The sequence below is a fragment of the Anneissia japonica genome, unplaced genomic scaffold (genome assembly GCF_011630105.1).
Source record: "Anneissia japonica isolate Jap-2015-1 unplaced genomic scaffold, ASM1163010v1 scaffold287722_len911783_cov160, whole genome shotgun sequence".
Classification (NCBI taxonomy): domain Eukaryota; kingdom Metazoa; phylum Echinodermata; class Crinoidea; order Comatulida; family Comatulidae; genus Anneissia; species Anneissia japonica.
In genome coordinates this window covers 539,061-558,401 of record NW_022711579.1, presented here as the reverse complement: position 1 = coordinate 558,401, position 19,341 = coordinate 539,061, and the positions used below count along the sequence as shown (strand labels likewise).

General features: G+C 32.6%; 1 protein-coding gene across 1 annotated transcript in view; it reads left to right on the top strand.

The window, feature by feature from the left end:
* LOC117107564 (guanine nucleotide-binding protein G(s) subunit alpha-like) overlaps positions 1-19,341 on the top strand; it is a 67,611-nt gene that overhangs the window by 42,619 nt on the left and 5,651 nt on the right. The window contains exons 6-11 of the mRNA XM_033249268.1: positions 6,460-6,514; positions 13,244-13,317; positions 15,709-15,767; positions 16,588-16,708; positions 17,137-17,267; positions 18,368-18,435. Coding sequence (XP_033105159.1) covers positions 6,460-6,514; positions 13,244-13,317; positions 15,709-15,767; positions 16,588-16,708; positions 17,137-17,267; positions 18,368-18,435 — 508 coding nt within the window. The remainder of the gene's footprint in view (positions 1-6,459; positions 6,515-13,243; positions 13,318-15,708; positions 15,768-16,587; positions 16,709-17,136; positions 17,268-18,367; positions 18,436-19,341) is intronic.

Here is a 19,341-nt window from a genome sequence, read left to right as displayed (position 1 = left end):
ATTCAGAAATTGTTCCAAATATTTGTCATCTTTTGTTCGCTACCTTGACATCGGATCGGATGATCCAGGAGTTTTGAATGTCCATGCTGTAGGATATTTTGGAGATCCAGGCATATATTTTGATCAGATTTTTATCTGTCAAACTAAATAGATAATAATAGGCATATGTATTTTTAATCATGAAAAATTGATTGGTGGCCCTACAGTATGACATATATGGACAAAGTGCGGCCAACTGGCCACATGCATCATGCGCAACCCCATCTCAGCTGAACTACCCTACTACATCCTTGGCTAGAAAACCCCTTGTTTTTAAGGGCCAACACAGATAGTTTGTAAAAAGTACTGGTAATATTAAAAATAAACATAAAGCGGTGTTAAAGCAGTGCATAGAGGTTATGTTAGTGCGGCCTTCAGTTGTAAATAAAAAAAATCACTTTGGCCCTCTGACACATTTTTATGGCCACCCCTACTGTACGATATTTAGAGCGGTAGGAGGTGAACCTGCCCAATAGGGATCTGAAATGTCTAGTGGAATCCACAGAAATAGCTGTGGTGCTGTTTCAGGCATAAAGCTGGCATGAAGCTGTTCTGGGGCGTTTTAGAAACTATTGACCAAAAGGATTAAAAAGAGAGAAATTTTATTTCTAAAGGAAGGATTTCTTAATGTCTCGAAATATAAAAAAAGAATAATAAAAAATAATGATATAATAAAATAATAATATAATATAATATAATAAAAGTTTGTGAATTTTTTTTTTTGTTTTTGAATATCCATGCATTTTAATAAGAATTGTAACCTAGGCCTAAGAATGAAATGTAAATGCCTTAAATACTTAATCAAAACTTCATCACATTGAATTTATTTAATTGAACTATACAAAATGTGACATCTTCAAACGTGGATCATTACTACTATAAATAAGCAAAAGTCGGAAATTCGCCCCAATTAATAGACAGGGTAGTTACTGACATGCAGAATCTAGTCGGCAAATATGACATCTTTGTCACGATGATCATTGATACCAGTATAAGTAAGGATTGAAATTTTGCAGTTGAAAAGGCTGGTAAACAACAAAACAGAATGTAATGTTATGGTTGAAAACACCCGCTGAAAGCCAGATTAATTTCATTAAAACATAGACAATGACCAAAATCTGTAACACTTCATATTGTTCATACATGGGTGATTGCCAATTATTGTAGAAGATTTCACATTTAGAAACTAAAAGCAAGAAGAGTTAAACATTGTAAATCAATAACTTTATCTTGATTCTTATTTCATCACTACCCAGAAGAAAATTCTAATTATGATTTATACTTTTAGGCCTATTTTTATTTTTTACAGTTAAAATTGATATATTTAATTATAATAATTGATCTTATTTTAAAAATGCACCAAATTCTCAATAATTTTGAATCACATTTTTTTTCAAATTATAATAATTTGTATAGAAGACATATGAAAGATTTCATGTGGATGGGATTCGAACCTACAACCCTGGGGCCTAATGTACTTGTATCACTAGACCATTGAGCACACTTCAATGGCATCTGCTAATTTTCATACTTTCATACTGTGCATAGTCTCACTTGTGCATAATTTATTATAATTTAATATTTAAATTAATATAAAGTTTTATTAAATTATTTACATTATAATGATCAATTATTTATAAAATGAAATTTTATTATAATTGTCATTAATGCTATTAGCTGTACTGAACTCATGATCTTTAGTTGACAATTATGAGAAGTTTTGCTACAACAAACCTTCGCAACAGCAAATTGAATATTAAAATATTAACGGATACTTGTAATGCAAACCGTTGCATTTTCATATCTAAATAATGCTGTTTGGTTGCATACATTTTTTTTTCTCCAGTTCTCAGTGCACTGTATTGTAATACAGTGTGCATAATGTCTGGAGGAATAAATATATTATAAATGTTTGATTTCGATTGAATTTGTTACAATGTGTAATGCGCTGTAGAATCTCTAGTGTTGCTAAGTGTATGTAAAAGCACCCTTGATAATGCTGGCTTTTATTATAACTGATAAGGCCAGCTATGCTACCAAATATCTGGCTCTGCCTCTTCCTCTGCAAGGCCATTGTGGAGTGGCCTTACTGTGGCTATAAATAACACCGAGTTGTGCTAAAAATAGCTCAGCGCATAAGTAATTACATCACCAGGTATAGAATAATTGATGAGATATCAGGCTGGTGAATACTGATAGAATTCTTAGGCCAAGACTAGTCACCGAATAAGCGTTTCCTCTGCGCTATTGCAGCAACATCCATTCTTCACAGCCTGCATTACAGAGATACTGTAGGCCTCATTATAATTTAATCATGTTTAGTCAAATCAAGTACTGTATAAGATTCATGTTAGTGTTTTTTATGGGACTCATAAGTATGAGATTATTAATATGTTACCGTAATATCAGTAGTGTTTTGTAAATATGGAATATTAATTTTTCATTTTAATCAAGAATACTTAAGCATTATTGTACTAATTGTACCGGAAATTGAAATGTGTCTTCCAGTTTTTTTTTGGACGGTAGGTTTGTAAAATTTCTTTCCTGGACGCCAGTGGAAACAAGATAATCTGGGATTTTAATGGTTATCGTGACATCTAATTCTTAAACTGAAATTTTGCATTTATTTTTTGTAATTTTATTATATTTCTGGGGGTATTTTTAAAGCTTTTCTTGAGATTTGCATTGTTCAGTTCTAAGATTTATTTATTGGTTCTATCCAGTTCAACAGAACACTACTCCCGCAAGGAGAGAAAAATATCATTGTACATCAAATTAAAAAGACAACAAATATATACAATTTTAACAAGTCATAGAAACAACTAAAGTACATTAGAGGTAGTGGTTTCTTTTCATTAATTTGGTTTTGATGGGACATAGCCTTATATAAACTAACTACGTTTTGCATCGGTAAATTTCGGTAAATATATTGTCTAGGATTAAATTATGTTTAAATTCAATCATGTAATGTTAATTTTTGATGCTGACCAAAAGAAGTACAAAATAATGATCCTTTAATGTTAATAAAAAAATTAAAAAAAATATTAACACACACATATTACTTTTTCTTCGAAAATAATTTAATAAAAAAAAATGTCTGTGCTTGACGCCGACAATGCTTATTGCTGCATGAATAATTCAACAATGAACAAATTTATTAATCAATAAATTAATTAATTTGGCAATTATACTATTTATAGCATGCTATTTATAGAAATTGTGTTTATTTTGAACACATTTAATATTATGCATTAAAAACAAATTGAGGAAATAAAAAAATTGATACCATGTGAAGTATATGTATTGCAATTAAAACTTGATACAAAAAGGACCTATTGTGATATGGATAGCGCAGTTTACAAAAAAGTATGCATGATTGTGTTTAGAAAATGCAGTCACTACTCATATTATAATGGTACATTAGGATTCCATTTTACTCCATCAATCAATAGAGCATACACAGTGGCATGTAATGGGAGAGCTATAAATAGCACGGGCAGGCTATTTTTAGCGCAACCAGCTAGCCAGTATAATTAGGAACTGCTTTATGATCGTGGTCGTATTGAGGTACCTAGAAATAGTTGCAGCTATGAGGCTGCAACAAGAGTTTAATTATGCTTTATATTTTTAGCTGGCAGAATGTTGGCGAAAATGCAGAGAAGCCTATGTATCAGTTATAGTATGCATATAATTGTACCGCATATTATATAGATACAGTTTCTATTAGATGTCTCTCTACACAATGCTGTACAGGTAGTACACATTTTCTGCTAGCAAATGGTATTCCATCTAATAATCATATGAATATGTACAGATTATTTTGTATTTTTTCACTTCTATTTGTAGCTACGGTACAACAAATATCAGTGATTAATCTTGTTAAATATTAATGCTTTTTGTATCTATAAAATTCAGATTTCTTGTGAGTTAAAAGTTACATAAAATATTATAGATTTAATACTTAATATGCTTCGGTGTTCTTTGTTCTATTTTCGTTTTATCATTCAGGTTTGTATGTTTTTTTGGATACTTTCTGTGAGATTTTGATACCTGTGTTCTGGGTCTTAGCCTACTTTCTACTGCTCCAATTATCCGAGATTCAGACAGGAAATCAGGTGTAAATATAGGCTCCCTGAACAGGAAACATGTTAAGTCCAAAGCAACCAACACCTTAAACCAAAAAAAAAACAAACTTAAGATGAAAAAAATTATGCATTGCTATTACTTCTCCAGCGAAAAAGGAGTTTGGATGTGTAAACTGTTATTCCAACCAAACGAAAGAGGTGAACAAAAAATATGCTCAAGATCGTTATCCTGAGGAAATAAATTCAGGGGGCTCATTATTAGAGTTAGGGGCCATTAGTGTTCTAAATATAAAATGTACGTATTTGATAAAAACTGGTTTCGGACCATAGTTTCCTTTGATGGAACATGTTCACCTGCGATAGTGAATGCAACGTTGGCTTTATTCTCTGCCATAACGTGAGCACGCGCGTTAAAAATAGCCTGATAAGGCTGTGACCGGTTCATATCCTGTTTTTGAGGTCACTTAAAAATAAGACTTGTTGAAACGTTTACTGCGAGCATTACAAGGATTAGGGATATACTTCAGTTATTACAGGCCCCACCTGTGAGTGCGAGATAATTTTCTTCCCGATTTACTTGTTGATTGCAAACAACTGCATTGCTAAACTTAGGTGACAGGGATGGTAAATTTCAAGTATATTAGGTTCTCTTTGTTTTGCAGTTTCTCAAACTGTCAGTCACATCACAGGAAACTGTTGTGTCACTCGCGGATAACCCCCCTACTTTGGGTTGGTATTCCCAGGCTGGTTGCTTGAGAACGACGTACCTTCATGCCGGCCATAAAATGAACAGCATAACATTGTTAGTGACTTGCCTAAAATAGCTTGTTAAGGAATAAAATATCAGCTTTTTACCACTATCCAATGGCTGCCTCACAAATAATATTGGTAGAGTACAGTACTGAATATGGTATTATGAAATCCTTCATCACTAACAACAGCCACAATAAATATTAATTATATTAATATTATTACATTGTTTTTCTTCTCTTGTCAACAATATTATTACGAAAAAATTATTTATGAGTTATTGAAAGATTCCCTGTCATCCCAGCAACCATTTAATTAATAATTTTTAATTTTTGTTGATGATTTTTGTTGTTCCTTTTTTCGTTGTTTCTTCTTTATCTTTTTTGTTTGTTTTATTCAACTTCTTTTGGACATAGTTTAAATGTGCATAGAGACCTGGTGTTATGCTCTATACAAATCTACAGCAATTAACATTTCCATTCTATATACAATTGTTGCATAAATTTATGGTTGCATAAATTTATGGTTGCATAAATTTATGGTTGCATAAATTTGTGTGCATTTTTTCTATCATTTGTCCAAGAACATTAACATTATATTTTCAATTTAAAGGTGGGTCAATAGTGAAAAACATACAAAATGTAACAATCATATTTGTTTTCATGAAACCTAATAACCACATTTGCATTATTTGTATTGGTACACTTGGTACCACTGCAAATTGTTTGCCCATGTCTGATAAAAGTCCGAAAATGTTGTACTTCATTTAATGGGTCTCATCAAACATCTGTTGAGTTTTGCCAAACAGCATTCTTGTGTAAAATTGACCATGGAAATTATATCATCAAGAGTGCTGAGCTTTGAGTAATAATTGCACTGGTAGTTCAACAAATTGTGAGGCCTCACCGCGAAATGAGATGCATTATTGCTGAACTCATATTTAGATATTAACCAAAATAGGTCAACAATGTCAAAATGTTTACAAAACTTAGATTTTAATGTTTTTGAACAACTTGATTTATATTTTATGATTATATACTTTCTAAGTGAATTTTCTTACTAAAACAGTGTTCACTGCCCATATTCTGTAATTCTAGTCCTATTATTTATTTATTTTATTTATTTATTTATTTTATTTCAACAATCTTTAATGAGGGTGGTCCATCCAGCCGAAGCTGATCATTAGGGACCCTCAATACACATAGTAAAACAAGAGCGTATTAACTAATTAAATTACAGTAAAATAAATAACAACCTCTCAATTCAAAATTTACATAAAGAATTTTTTCAAAACGCGGTCCTCCTAAACTTTAAATGCTCACACCTGGATCTACTTATCCTAGGGAAGCCATTCAGAAACCAAATTAAAGCTTATAACATCTACCCAAACATAATATGGACTTTATTTTTGATTTTCTAACCAGGAGACACAGTTTGTGGTGAGACCTCACTATTATCCCAGGCGTTTATCTTAATGTCTGTTTTTATGAATTTCTTTATATTATATGATTGTTATTGCTGTTTATCGATGATTATAAGATGCACGACATATTATTAATTTTGTTGTCATTTTTTTGTCTTTCAGTTTTTTAGACCAAGTTAATGTAATCAAGGAACCAAACTATAGTCCAACAGAACAGGTAAGCAACACATCAACGTGTAGGTTCAAATGGAACAATATATTTTGGAAACAGATTTAAATTGAATAGACCTATTCGGCAACATTTGTTTACAGTTGGTACAACCATGCAAAACATTACAGTGCGATCAGTGTAAAAGTATAGGAAAAGGTAATGTTATGGTTGCAAAAACAACCACCCAATGTTAACGTGGGAAATAAATGGCAAGGAAAGGCAATAAGATTGTTCAAAACAGTGTTTATTTACTTATTCTAGCATTCTCCTTGCATTGTATGCTTTGAAGTTTATGTGATCCTTCGTGAAACCTTAGCTAGCCTAGAAATTTTAGCATAGTTCGCGGGTCGAAGACTCTCGTTCATACCTACCGTAAACAGGCTGTAGGATTGCAGGGGCCTGGGCCTAACATTTGTCGAAAAGTCTCCAATGTTTAGGAACAGTATCATTTTATTTGGAGCATAATATTAATAGCAAACCATTGAGGCAAAATTCTCAAGTTCAATTTCAAATCAATTTGGTAATTTACTGGCGTCCCAACCAAGATTACTCCTCATCATCTGCACGCCTTACGGCACAGGTTGCAGTAGTAGAGGTCTAGCTATCGACATATTTTTCTGTGAAATATGACCCAACATTTGCCGTCATTATCCCTAATTCTCTTGGACGACCAGTGACACGAAAGTTGTGTGGCGAATTTTGGGGCTCGGCAATCAACTTAGAGTAACTTCAGTTACATTCAACAAAAACAGATGCAGCAATTATGATGATATTTACAGCAATAACAAGGGACAGCCGCCATATAAACACCGCTGTGCCAGTCCATTGTTTACATCCAGCACCCAACTTAGGTCATGTGATGCCAATCTCCGAATTGAATGAGCTCATCCTATTAGTATATATTTGGTGCCATTATTTTAATTGTACAAAATACTCAAATTGCCTCATTTTCGTTAATTTCTTCTAAAAAAAATTTTTTGTTTTACAATTTTTTTTATATGTTATTTGTTATGTTTTTTCATTATTAATTTAGCAAGCATCTTTTCCCTTGATCCATGTTCTTCATATTTCTCAGTATCCATGTTTCATGTATTCATGTTTTCATTTTAGCTCCTTATCACATCCCTTACTGCATTTCAATCTATTGTTTATTTTTATTTTTGTTTTCAAACTTATTAATAGAATACTATTGATTTTCATTCATGTTAATAATGTAGCCATGCAGTTTAATTTAATTGAATATGCATACTGGTGGTAATCATAAAATATGATGATACAGGTGGTTTAGTAGTTTACATGATCATATTCTAATTTTGATTTTATGGGTACATTCTCTGCAAAAAACCTAGATGTAGTCACTTATTTAAGGAAGGTGATGTGACTGTACACTTCCCTATAAACACTTGCTGAGCAAAAAAAAATATATAGTACAGGAGTGGAAGATTATCTTGTATTATGTCATTCCTCCACCACACTTTTCTTATCTAATGTCCCCTCCCTCATTGCCTCTCGACATCTCCTCATCAGGCCCCCATTAGCCCCCTCACCAGTCCCCCTCATCGTCCCCGTCATCATCACCATGTCATTACTTTATAGATGCACTACTAAACTCCCTCGCTAAATCAAGCAGAGATTTTCCTTGAATCTATGGTCTATAATTCTTTGAACGGGCCAATGTAATCACAACAGAATAGTAAATATTGATATTTTCTATGGTATTGTTTTTCAGTCAGATAGTTTTGTAAATAGTGGCCATTTGTAACATATTGTACCAAATAGAATTAATGTAATTGAATTGAAAATTGAATTAACTTCACCAGATGGGCTGTCTTCATTAACAATGATGTTTTAATATTACAGTTAATTGTTAGAAAATATATGGATTTTGTTGAGAATTGAAGCCATAAAATTATGAATAGCTCAATATTTTTACTCTGTTAGAATTTGTTTAACATGATGCTATTAAATACAAACTATCCTGAAGTATACTAAAATTCAACAATATGCTAATCTTAAATTTGTTCCCTCTATTATTTTCCACTTACTGAAAGTGTATTATTAGCTGCATTGGCTTTAAATACCTAATTCTGTCTGTCGTCAATTGCTTAAGGTATTGAGACGTTTAACAGAAAAACAGAGAATGAACAAATTGAAACAGTTGAGATTTGGCTTTGTTGCTCTACCTAGCTAATGTTGTTAATTGCTAGTATCACGGCTGAAATGAATTGAATTTAGGTTCAGGCACATGTAACCGAAGGATAAGTGAGGAGTTTATTTATAGCGTGAAAACCGACAACACCCAAGTTAGTTTGACACTCATTCGATCCAAACCAATTATCATTTGTATCAAGGTATTAGCGAGCAAAAATAGTTTAGAAAACCTAAGTACAGAAAATGCACAGTTTTATGTCTTAAGATACAATTTTTTTTTAGAGAAAGGCCAGACAGATGTATTGAGTGACTTGAGTTGTGTCTGTAACTTTTGTCTTGTAGTTTGTGCTGTGTTGATTCAAAAATGCTTTATTTTGAGTTATTTTTATGTTATTTTATTAAAACTTATTTACCGAAAGTACATTTTCATAGATGCACCTGTTATTAACCAATGGTCCTGCACAATAGAATGTAGGATGATGAAAAACATTATTAAATGCTTGTACATACAATGTAGGCCTGTACATAAAATTACAAGTTGATCAAGACACATTTATAGAAGAATTTCCATTAGATTCCATTTTTCATTTAGTTTTCTATTCAATTCTTTTCTCTGATTCTATACAAAAATATTATATATTATTTACTAAATGTTATTCTGTCATTTACTTATGGTATCTCTCAGTCAATTATGTTAATATTTGCATAGCATTCTTTGTATACTTTTTCTGTTATTATTTATGTTATGTATCATATAAAATTATTTATTACTTGCTGCATATCAGTTTTTGTTAATTCAAAATATATAGTTCCATCCAAAAAATTCAAAATTGAATAACTCTCGCTTGAGTGTTAGGTGCGATAAAAGATAATGTATCCATGTGTCTAAAAGCAGCTTAGCTCAGTCAGCTAAACTAGTGGTAGCCACTGTGCGTGCACTAAACCGTGTAAATCTAGGTCCCTGGTTCAATTTCCATCGCTTCCTCTTTTTATGTTTCAGTTAGACTGAAATGCAAGTTACGATAGTGCACCCTCCTTCAGATGAAACGTTTGAGCACAACTAGAAGGACCCCACTTGAAATAAGTCTTCTTCAGACTTTCCTGGGTTATCCTTGGTGTTTACAACCGAATAAATCCACCCGCCTTTGTACTAGCACCGCATTATATCCGCTGCGAGGCCCAGACAGAGTCTCTTATTCAAAGTTTATAATATTGATAAAAGAAATTGAAAGAAAAAAAAATAAAAAAAATCGGAATCAGAATAATTAATTTAGGTGGTAATGATAATTTAAAACAAAATATTTAAATTCCTAGTAAGGTAGATATTAACATATTTTACCATAATTTGATACTGCATATGACTGCAGGAATTGTGTTCTGTGTCAATAGATATGGTGGCTATCTATTTTTGCCTTTAAAACCTGGAATTTATTTTGTTCTTTGTATTGAATAGTATGATAAAAGTGAGCAAAGCACATAACAATGCACAACAGAATACAAAAGGTTTATTCAATAGAAATTTTTAAATTGTATAGTTCTATTCATAGATTAGAAAAGGAATACTCAATAAAAAAGAATGTTCATAACTTTATTTGAAATATTGTATGAATTTAAATTATACTTAAATAGAAATTCATGGAATTGGCTCTATAACCAGCGCCCTCTATTTGGAAATTAACAAGGTGTCCATCCTTGGTTGAACCCTTCCAGCAGTAGCATGCTTTATAGGTCAAAAGGTTTTGCTCGCACGTTTGTGAAAATGTGGTCAATTTACTAAATTTGATTTGAACAAGCAGAGGGCGTGTATTCTAAGAAAATCGAAATGACAAATAGATAGAAAATAACTACTGAAACCAGATGGTAACCACTTACCTGTGACATCAGTTATTTACTATAAATACACATCCTAAACAACGTTCACCAATAGTCGAGTGAAGGAAATGAAATAACAGCGGGGGTGAGTTTGATTGAAGGCACGGCTGCTCTTTGACAAATGGTGTTTATTGATAGTTGCCTGAATAACCGATATTCTAAAATTGTTTGCTAAAGATAAGAAAAAGAAAAAAAAATGAAGACGAACTATTAAAAAAAATAAAGGTGTAAAGGTTTACTGTGAGAGAGTTTGCCTTTCTTTGTTGCTTAATATGATGTGTTTGGAACTGATAACAAATATTTAAAAAAATAACATAATAACAAAACCTATTTTTTTTAAATTATAATGCGGATTTTGCCATGTAATATATTCTAATAGGATTAATGTAGTATAACCTTGTTGCACATATTTCTATTTATAGAAACACTCATCAATTTTATAACACTTAAAATAGGTGCTGCTAATATTATCTATCTAATAATACCTTATGTTTGATTTATATGCAAGTTTTATCATTCTGTAAGGTGTTACATATAATAAACTATAAAATGATAAAACAATAAATGAAAAAAATAATAAAATAATGTATTTTCCAAATTAATTTTTTTTATTTATTTCTTTTGTAGATTTTGCCATAGCTAAAACACATTTAATATATGTTATAGCAAATAAATATATAAATACAATATTTGAGAATAAATGTAAAGATTAGGGAGTGGGACTGTTTTTGGTTGTGGAAAGAATTCATGAAAATCGAAGGGATTTGAACTCGTGCACCTAAAACCAAAGTGCTATTACAGCTCCTTTCTATTTAAGGTAGTTTCTAACGAGTTCGTTTATTAATCAAACTTGATAAACAAGTCTATATGATATAATATGAGGGGTGATAGGGTACAGTGCTACTGATTACTATGGCCTAAATAAAGATTGTAAACTCATTTAGTGAAAGATAAAGGCGATTCCAAAATAGCAAAATGGAAACTTAAACGGAAACATAAATCGGCCATCTGTCAGGACATGTACAAGTATTTCAGGGCAGTCATCGGAGAATGCAGTCAGTCTCAAGGCACCGCTAGTAAAGAAGCTAAACATCTCTACTATGGGATCACCAACAGGTTTTTCCGATCATCGAATACTGCCTTATTTCCTCCTACTGTCGTGGCGAAATATGTCAAGCTGTTGCCGTGTGTCCAATCTGTGCCTCTTTAATTTCAGTGGGCGGAAAACATCGCTAAATATAGTTGTACGGATTCACCACACCTATGACACCTATGAGAAAAAATTGAACTTGTTACCTGTGAAAAAGATTGTGGGTTCGTCACCTTTTGACATTTTTTTTTTTTTTTATTGTACCCTATTGTCTGAATAATGGAAATATAGTGTAATAAAAGCATACTTTCAAAACAATATTATTTCTATTAAAATTCAAAAAAAGATATATAAAGCTTCTATTCAAAATTTATCAAATCAGATGATTGAGGGAGGTAAATAAAATAATCTATGAAGTTTAAACATTAGATTTGTTCATGAATGATTAGGGAAATTTACATAAAAATTTGAAGTGAAATCCCTTTAGACAGAAGTGCATAGGATATCAGCTGATGTGAGGTTTAATGACCCATTTTATATTTTGATATTTGATGTGACAGTTCACTTGCCGGGAATATTAGGTAATTACCCTAAAACCCTATTTATACTAACAGAACATGTTACAACTTTTTACAATTATTAATAAGTTTTATCAAATTTGACATCCCGAGATATCACATTATGCATTTTGTGAAACTTGGAATTGAGGGCAGTATTTGTGGGTTTCTTTCAAGCCTATCCTAGGCCGCTGTGCCTAGGTTGGCCAACTCGCCCGGCCAACTATTAATTATTTTTAAGTCTGTTCTCTACAGTGGCAACATTACTCGAGACAAACATCATAGTCATTCACCATTGTCGGAATGCAGAAGTTTCTCCTTGTCTGATTTTCATCTCTTTTCTAGGGAACTATACACTGAATTACATACCAAACTGGTAAAAATGTTGTTTGGCTGGTCATTGCGCATGCGCAGTTAACAACTCGAAATATCAAGGGAAAATAAACAGAAAACCAGACCTCGCATTGGTCTGTTTTCTTCTGAGACATCTCAGGGAACCCCTGCTTAGCACTCACCCAAACCTGGTTACAACTTGTTACATTTTGAAAAATGTGTATGTATGGATTGGGGATAAAACATACTCAATTGCCTAGAGCCATTGTTGACTTGCCCAGGACCATTATTTACTTGCTCCCAGGGCATTTATTTACTTGCCCCTGGACCTTAATACATCTTGCTAGTAGTCCTGCATGATATCTATCGCCCTCCACCCATTTCTAGCCTTGCAGACTCATATACACATTTCCTTATTTATATTGCATTAGCTATTTTTGGAACAGTCAAGGTTGTTAGATTAAAGTATAAGCAACATTGTCTTTAATGATCAGCTCTGGTGAGGTAGGCCTTGTCAGATTGATAGCTTTTCATTGTTAGATTGTGTTACAAAACCCTAAAGTGGGTGTTATTACTAATATATTACAATAAAGCATTGATAAAGGAAGTTGTTTTGCTAACTGCCTTTTTGTTTAAATATCCTTATTGTTAATTTATTTATTCATTGTCTTTCTTGTGGTTGAAATATTATATTATTGTTTATTTAAAATGATATTTTTACCATTTTTGCAGGATATTCTGCGATGTCGTGTCTTAACCTCAGGCATCTTTGAAACAAAGTTCCAAGTTGATGGTGTCAATTTTCAGTAAGTTATTGAAAAAAAATTGATTGATTGGAATATTATTTGATTAATTACCTGATTCATTCATTTATTCATTGGTTGGTAAACTATGTTGCCAATGGAAAAAGATGTTTAAACAACTTTTAACTTGTACTGTAAAACCAGAAACTTTCGCAAATTGATAAGTTTGGCTGTTTTCCCGAATTGCAGAAGCCTAAATTTTATTCATGAGAGGAATACCATACAATAGCTGAAAATATCGTATCGTGAGTTCTAGGCCTAGGTTAGATAGGCCTATAGCCACTCTGCCTAGGCTACAATAGCTAGACCTGGACTAGGTGCCGTAAGCCTGCAGCCCTCCGCTGGAGGACCAGGACTTGGCTGGCCATCCCAAGCAAAGTTTAGAAAGAGACAAGTTTACACACATACAATACTTACTTACCGGTATATGATATTCCTGAATTTTGTATGGTATTCAAGCATCCTACAATGAAAAATTTGTTTTATTAACAAATTATTTTCCTACACATTGATTAATGATGACTGAACATCGTGGTATGTCATTGTACGAAAATAAAGTTTCTATTTTAACTTCTTAGTATACATGTCACAGTGGTTGCACATGTGCAATCACATGCAGTGATGATCAGAACCACCCTGATCAGTATACTTACTGAGTAAGTTAGAATAGGCTAGAATTTACAAATTTTTCGAGCTCAACATCGGAATTTAAGGTCAGAATAATGATTCAATAATTGAAATACATTCTATTAAGTTTATACACATTTAATAAAATCTACCAAAATAATTAAAAATACAATTTTTAAAATGCTGAACATGTTGCAATTTGTGGGGATTCCCCATTTAGGTCTAGGCCCTAGATCAGCATTGCATCGTCCTCGGCGAGTTTAGGCCTTGAAATACCGACAATTTTTGCTGTTTATTGTTCATTCGTCTTTATAAAAAAGTTGGAAATTAATTTTTTTTTTTGTAATTTAGTGATTTATAATGACCAAAATCTCAATGTCTGAAACTGATTAGACATTCACCGATCTTTTTTGAAACATAGAAAATGTGACCTGAAAATTATTCACGCCATAAAACTTTTGAGAATCTGGACCATTCGCGAAAGTTTAATGTGCGCGAAATTTCCTGGTTTTACAGTGTGTGAAAGAGACTTAAAGGAGGCCATATTTTCTAAGGCCCTGTCCACACTATCAGATTTTATTTGACAGAATCATGTGACATGCCTAAATATGGTCACGATGACATCACACCATTACCATATATAGACATATCATGACTATGGGCATATAACAGTTTAAAAAATATAAATTAAAGGTTAATAATTTATTTTTAAAAGCTTATCAGATTGATTGTTGGTGTTGCTGTTAATTTATTTTTTATCTAGATACAGTAATTTATTCTATTTATTAGACCTACTGTTTTTTTTTTGTTTTTTTTTAATGTTAGGGATAAATCTATTTCTGGATAAAATACAGGTTTCATGTTTATTTTAGTACATTTTTATTAGCTTGCTGTCAGAATTGTTCCCCTACCTAGATTGTCAATCTCAGTTGCTAACATTATCCACAACACATCCCACAATCCATCAGCCTTACTGTACATTGCAAGGGATCATCTAAAAAAAGTCTGTTCCACATACTGGAAGAAACAGATGAAGCTAATTGAATGCATTGTGATCCATTGGTTTATTTCCAATGACATAGCAGATATATTATTATCTATTCATATTGGTTGAACTGTGCAGCAGTGTATATAAATAGATCCATGGCTACTATTATCTGCATGTTCTTCATTACTGTGACAGTCAATAAAGAGTATTCTTGATACTGGAAAAAAGTAATTTGGTGTAATTTACCTAGAAATTCTACGTAATCAATACCATATATTGGCGATAATAATCTTCGAAATAATATTTTAAAATAATTTCAAAGTAGTTTTGTGCAAAATGCTGGAGCTCTGATGCACTTAAAATAAATTTTCTTGTAATGTATATTTTAAGTAGGGCCAAAAAACTTGCCTATTGCTTGGTTGGCAGTCAGACAGAGGCATTGTTTGCTATGCCGGAAGCATTTTTACGAGTGTGCATTATTTTTCGTTTGCCTAATATTAATATTTTTGAGCTACATAAGTGTACAGATAACATTTTTATCAAGATAGTTGTCATGGTTGAAGGCACATAATAGGCCCTATTGATCCACACTGCTCAGGAGAAAATTTAAAGGGGCTGAGGTTGTTTGATTTAAACCATCTGAAGTTTTTGGTAGTCGCTGGACAGATTACACTAAGATGGAGCTTACTTAAATATATTTTTTTGTAATTAAAAGGTAATTACTTATATTGTAGGTCCTTGATGTTCATTATTCTAAATATTTTTTTTATCTTTTACAGCATGTTTGATGTTGGAGGGCAGAGAGATGAAAGAAGAAAATGGATTCAGTGCTTTAACGGTGAGTGTGTCATATAGATTATGCTGCCCTCAATGGTCAGACTTCAAGGGAGTAGGTCGCATGCAGTGTACACTCCTCATGACAGCAATGAAATTCAAAGGAGGTGGGGTCACGGCCTCACAGCAAAAGTGAAACTGTCAACGGAGGAGTATAGTAAAAGATAAGAAAGTGATACACAGAACAAAAAATGAATTAAAATAAAAAAATAGGAAAAGAGAAACATTGATGAAAACATTCGAAAGGTAGAGAAATTCATTCATTTTGGTTTATTACTCTATAAAAAAAATGACATGGCTGTATAGTGGTAATCAACTGAATTAACTCAAATATACATAATTATTAAAAAAGTATAAAGAACAAACATTCATTACACACAAAACAAAGACTTGATACAAATTCGAAGAAGTTATAACCTGATATAGGTGTATATAGAAATGTTATGAAGTAAAGGAATGCCTTAGGTTTGAAATAGATAAAATATTTAAATTATGGAATAATACAATGATAAATGAGTGGTAACCTAACTAATCTTAAGCCCTGTTTTAGACTATCACATTTTATGTGACATACCTAAATATGGTCATGATGACATCACATCATGACCATATATAGGCACACATCATGACTATATATGGGCATGCAAAGAAAATTTGATAATCTTGACGTAGCTTTACGGAACATGGCTAATGGATCGGGTTGATCTATTATTTGACATGGTGTGTAATCCCTGCATGGGGAATGTTATATATTAATTTGTTAATGAATTTTAGATGGATAAAGTATTCTTATGAGGTAGTATGTCATACGGTTCTTTTTTCAGATGTGACAGCTATTATCTTCGTGGTGGCTTGCAGTAGCTATAATCTAGTGTTGAGAGAAGATCCGAATCAGAATAGATTGCGAGAATCGCTGGATTTGTTCAAAAGCATTTGGAACAATAGGTAAATTTTTCATCACAGTTCCATTTTCTCCCAGCACTCATAATTTGATGTACTCCATATAGTTGTCTTGAGAACTAGAGGGCGCTAAATTGCTGTGCTGACATGGCCAGGAATTCGCACATTAGCAAACCGGTCAAGTAATGGCTGATGTGTAATGAGGCACCAATTGTGGATTCTCCGACATGTATTATCGCTATTGGACCTTGAGTATTTTAATTAGCTCAGGTTTTCCACTGACGATAAATTTCATGTAAGGTGCAACATTGTATAATATTAATATTATATAAAATTCTCTCAGGATTATTTAAAAAAATCACAGAAGACATTTAAAGTTTTCTGTCTTAGTATTTACATTGCATCCCTATCTTGTTCAATGTTGTGTAAAATAAATCTTGTTGAGTTTTTTCTTTTCTTTATCTGCTTTTTAGGTGGTTGAAAACAATTTCCATAATCCTATTTTTGAACAAGCAGGATTTATTAGCTGATAAAATCAAGGCAGGAAAATCGAAATTAGAGACCTACTTCAGTGAATTTGATTCATATTCATTACCGCAGGATTGTAAGTATCATTCCGCATCCTTTTGATACTCAAGAAGTTTTTCCAAGATTGTTATAAATTCTCCGTCGAGTCTTGGGAAGTGAAATAAAGTACATTTCAGAGATAATTTGTGATCATAAATGGACTGATTGCTATGTCGGTGTAAAGCAGTGTTCGCATTGGATTAATTTTTGCCATGCACCTAAGCGTGTACCTGGTCACATTGACAAAAATACTCAAGTGTGAACAACATGTGTGCCATTCTCTTTTATCAAAATACTTACCCATTTGAGTGAACACTGCCCAGTTAGAATAACTCAGTCCAATGGAAATGGAGCAACTTGATTAAACTTACTTGAGCACATGCTAATATCCAGCACATCATTGCGTTTTTTTTAACAGAAAGTATCTTCGATTATACTGACCACAATACACAAAATCTGACTAGCGTAAACTTGCATAATCATGTGTGTTTAGGGGTAAGTGTCCAGACTAAGATGGTCCGACACTCCAGAAATGTACATTGAGCTGTACAGTACATTGGAAGCAATCTTATGCTCTTTCCTGAAGATTTTACTCTGATTCTTCAATGTTCACATGGGTGATGTTGTGCGAAGAATCAATGGCCTAAACATCGTCCGAAAAGATACTGTGTTTAAAGGGATATTGTACAACCGTAAAACCTCCAATAGACGCCCTGGGCTTCTTCTTTTGCTACCTTTGGTTGGGTTTCTTGTCGCGAGAGAGCTTCTTTTTTGAGGCTACTTTGCAAAGTAAAGAGGGGGAACTTCTTTTCAAAAAGAATGCTGCAAATTTCAGGAATTATTACTATAACACAATAGGGCCACTTCAAACATTTTCAACCATTAAATCCTGTTAAAAGAAAGCAAGAAAATTATTTTTTTTAAATTATGGCTTATTAAAGTAGCCTTGAATAGAAGCCCATGCTATCTTGAAAATAATCCCCTGGGCTTCTATTCGGTGCTGCTTTTGCACACTAAAGAGCGAGGGGGATGGGGACTTCAATTAGAGATGGGCTTTTTCTTCTCAAGGTTAAGCCCATTGGGTTACTATCCTAGGTTTTACGGTATGTGACTAAATTATATTTTGTATATTTACAGCTACATTGGAATCAGGTGAGGATGCGGGAGTTGCCAGAGCCAAGTACTTTATTCGTGATGAGTTCCTGGTTAGTATATATCCATAATATTAAAGTCTACCGACAAAATTCTTTATTTCATCTTTATATAGAAACACAATAAAGATAATGTATAATCAAAATGGAACAATGAATTTGGGGGAAAAAAACCATTAAAATACCGCTCAGTTAAACTGTGCAACAATCTTTCCCCAGATACTCGCAGTTCAATAAATTCTTCAACTGTGCATTTCTTCAAAAATTTGATCTAATACGAAACTTTCTCTTTTTGCTTCTTGTGTTTATCAATTTTCATTGGTTTTGTGTTTAATTTCTTAATGCTATTTTATATTTTAAATATGTTTTAACTGTTAACTGGACCTTAAGGAAGAACAATGTCAAATTGATTAAATATACAGAAAAAAGAAAGATTTCTATCTATCTGTCTGTCTGTCTGTCTGTCTGTCTGTCTGTCTGTCTGTCTGTCTGTCTGTCTGTCTGTCTGTCTGTCTGTCTGTCTATCTATCTATCTATCTATCTATCTATCTATCTATCAATCAATCAATCAACATCTATCTATCAACATCTTCAATTTTAATGCTGCTGTCTTTATTTTCAATGCTACTATCATCATCATTTGTCATCATTGCCATCATCTTTAACATTAGACCAAAAGATTATTGTTCGTGTTTGCCGAAGTGCAGTCACATTAGAAAATCAGTCATCAGTTTTTTTTTTTTTTTTTGTTTTTGTTTTTTTTTTGTTATCCTATGCTTAATTCTATGGTAACCACTGATCTTCCAATGATTGATAGAAAGGTATCTACGTGGCTGAAGCTCTGGTCATGGTATAAAGTTTATCATAGCTTAGAAAATGGCCATTTGCAACATCATACAAGTATGTTTGCGCTCCAACCAACCCTATATATTCAATGTTTTAGGTCGGTTGGGCCTAAGC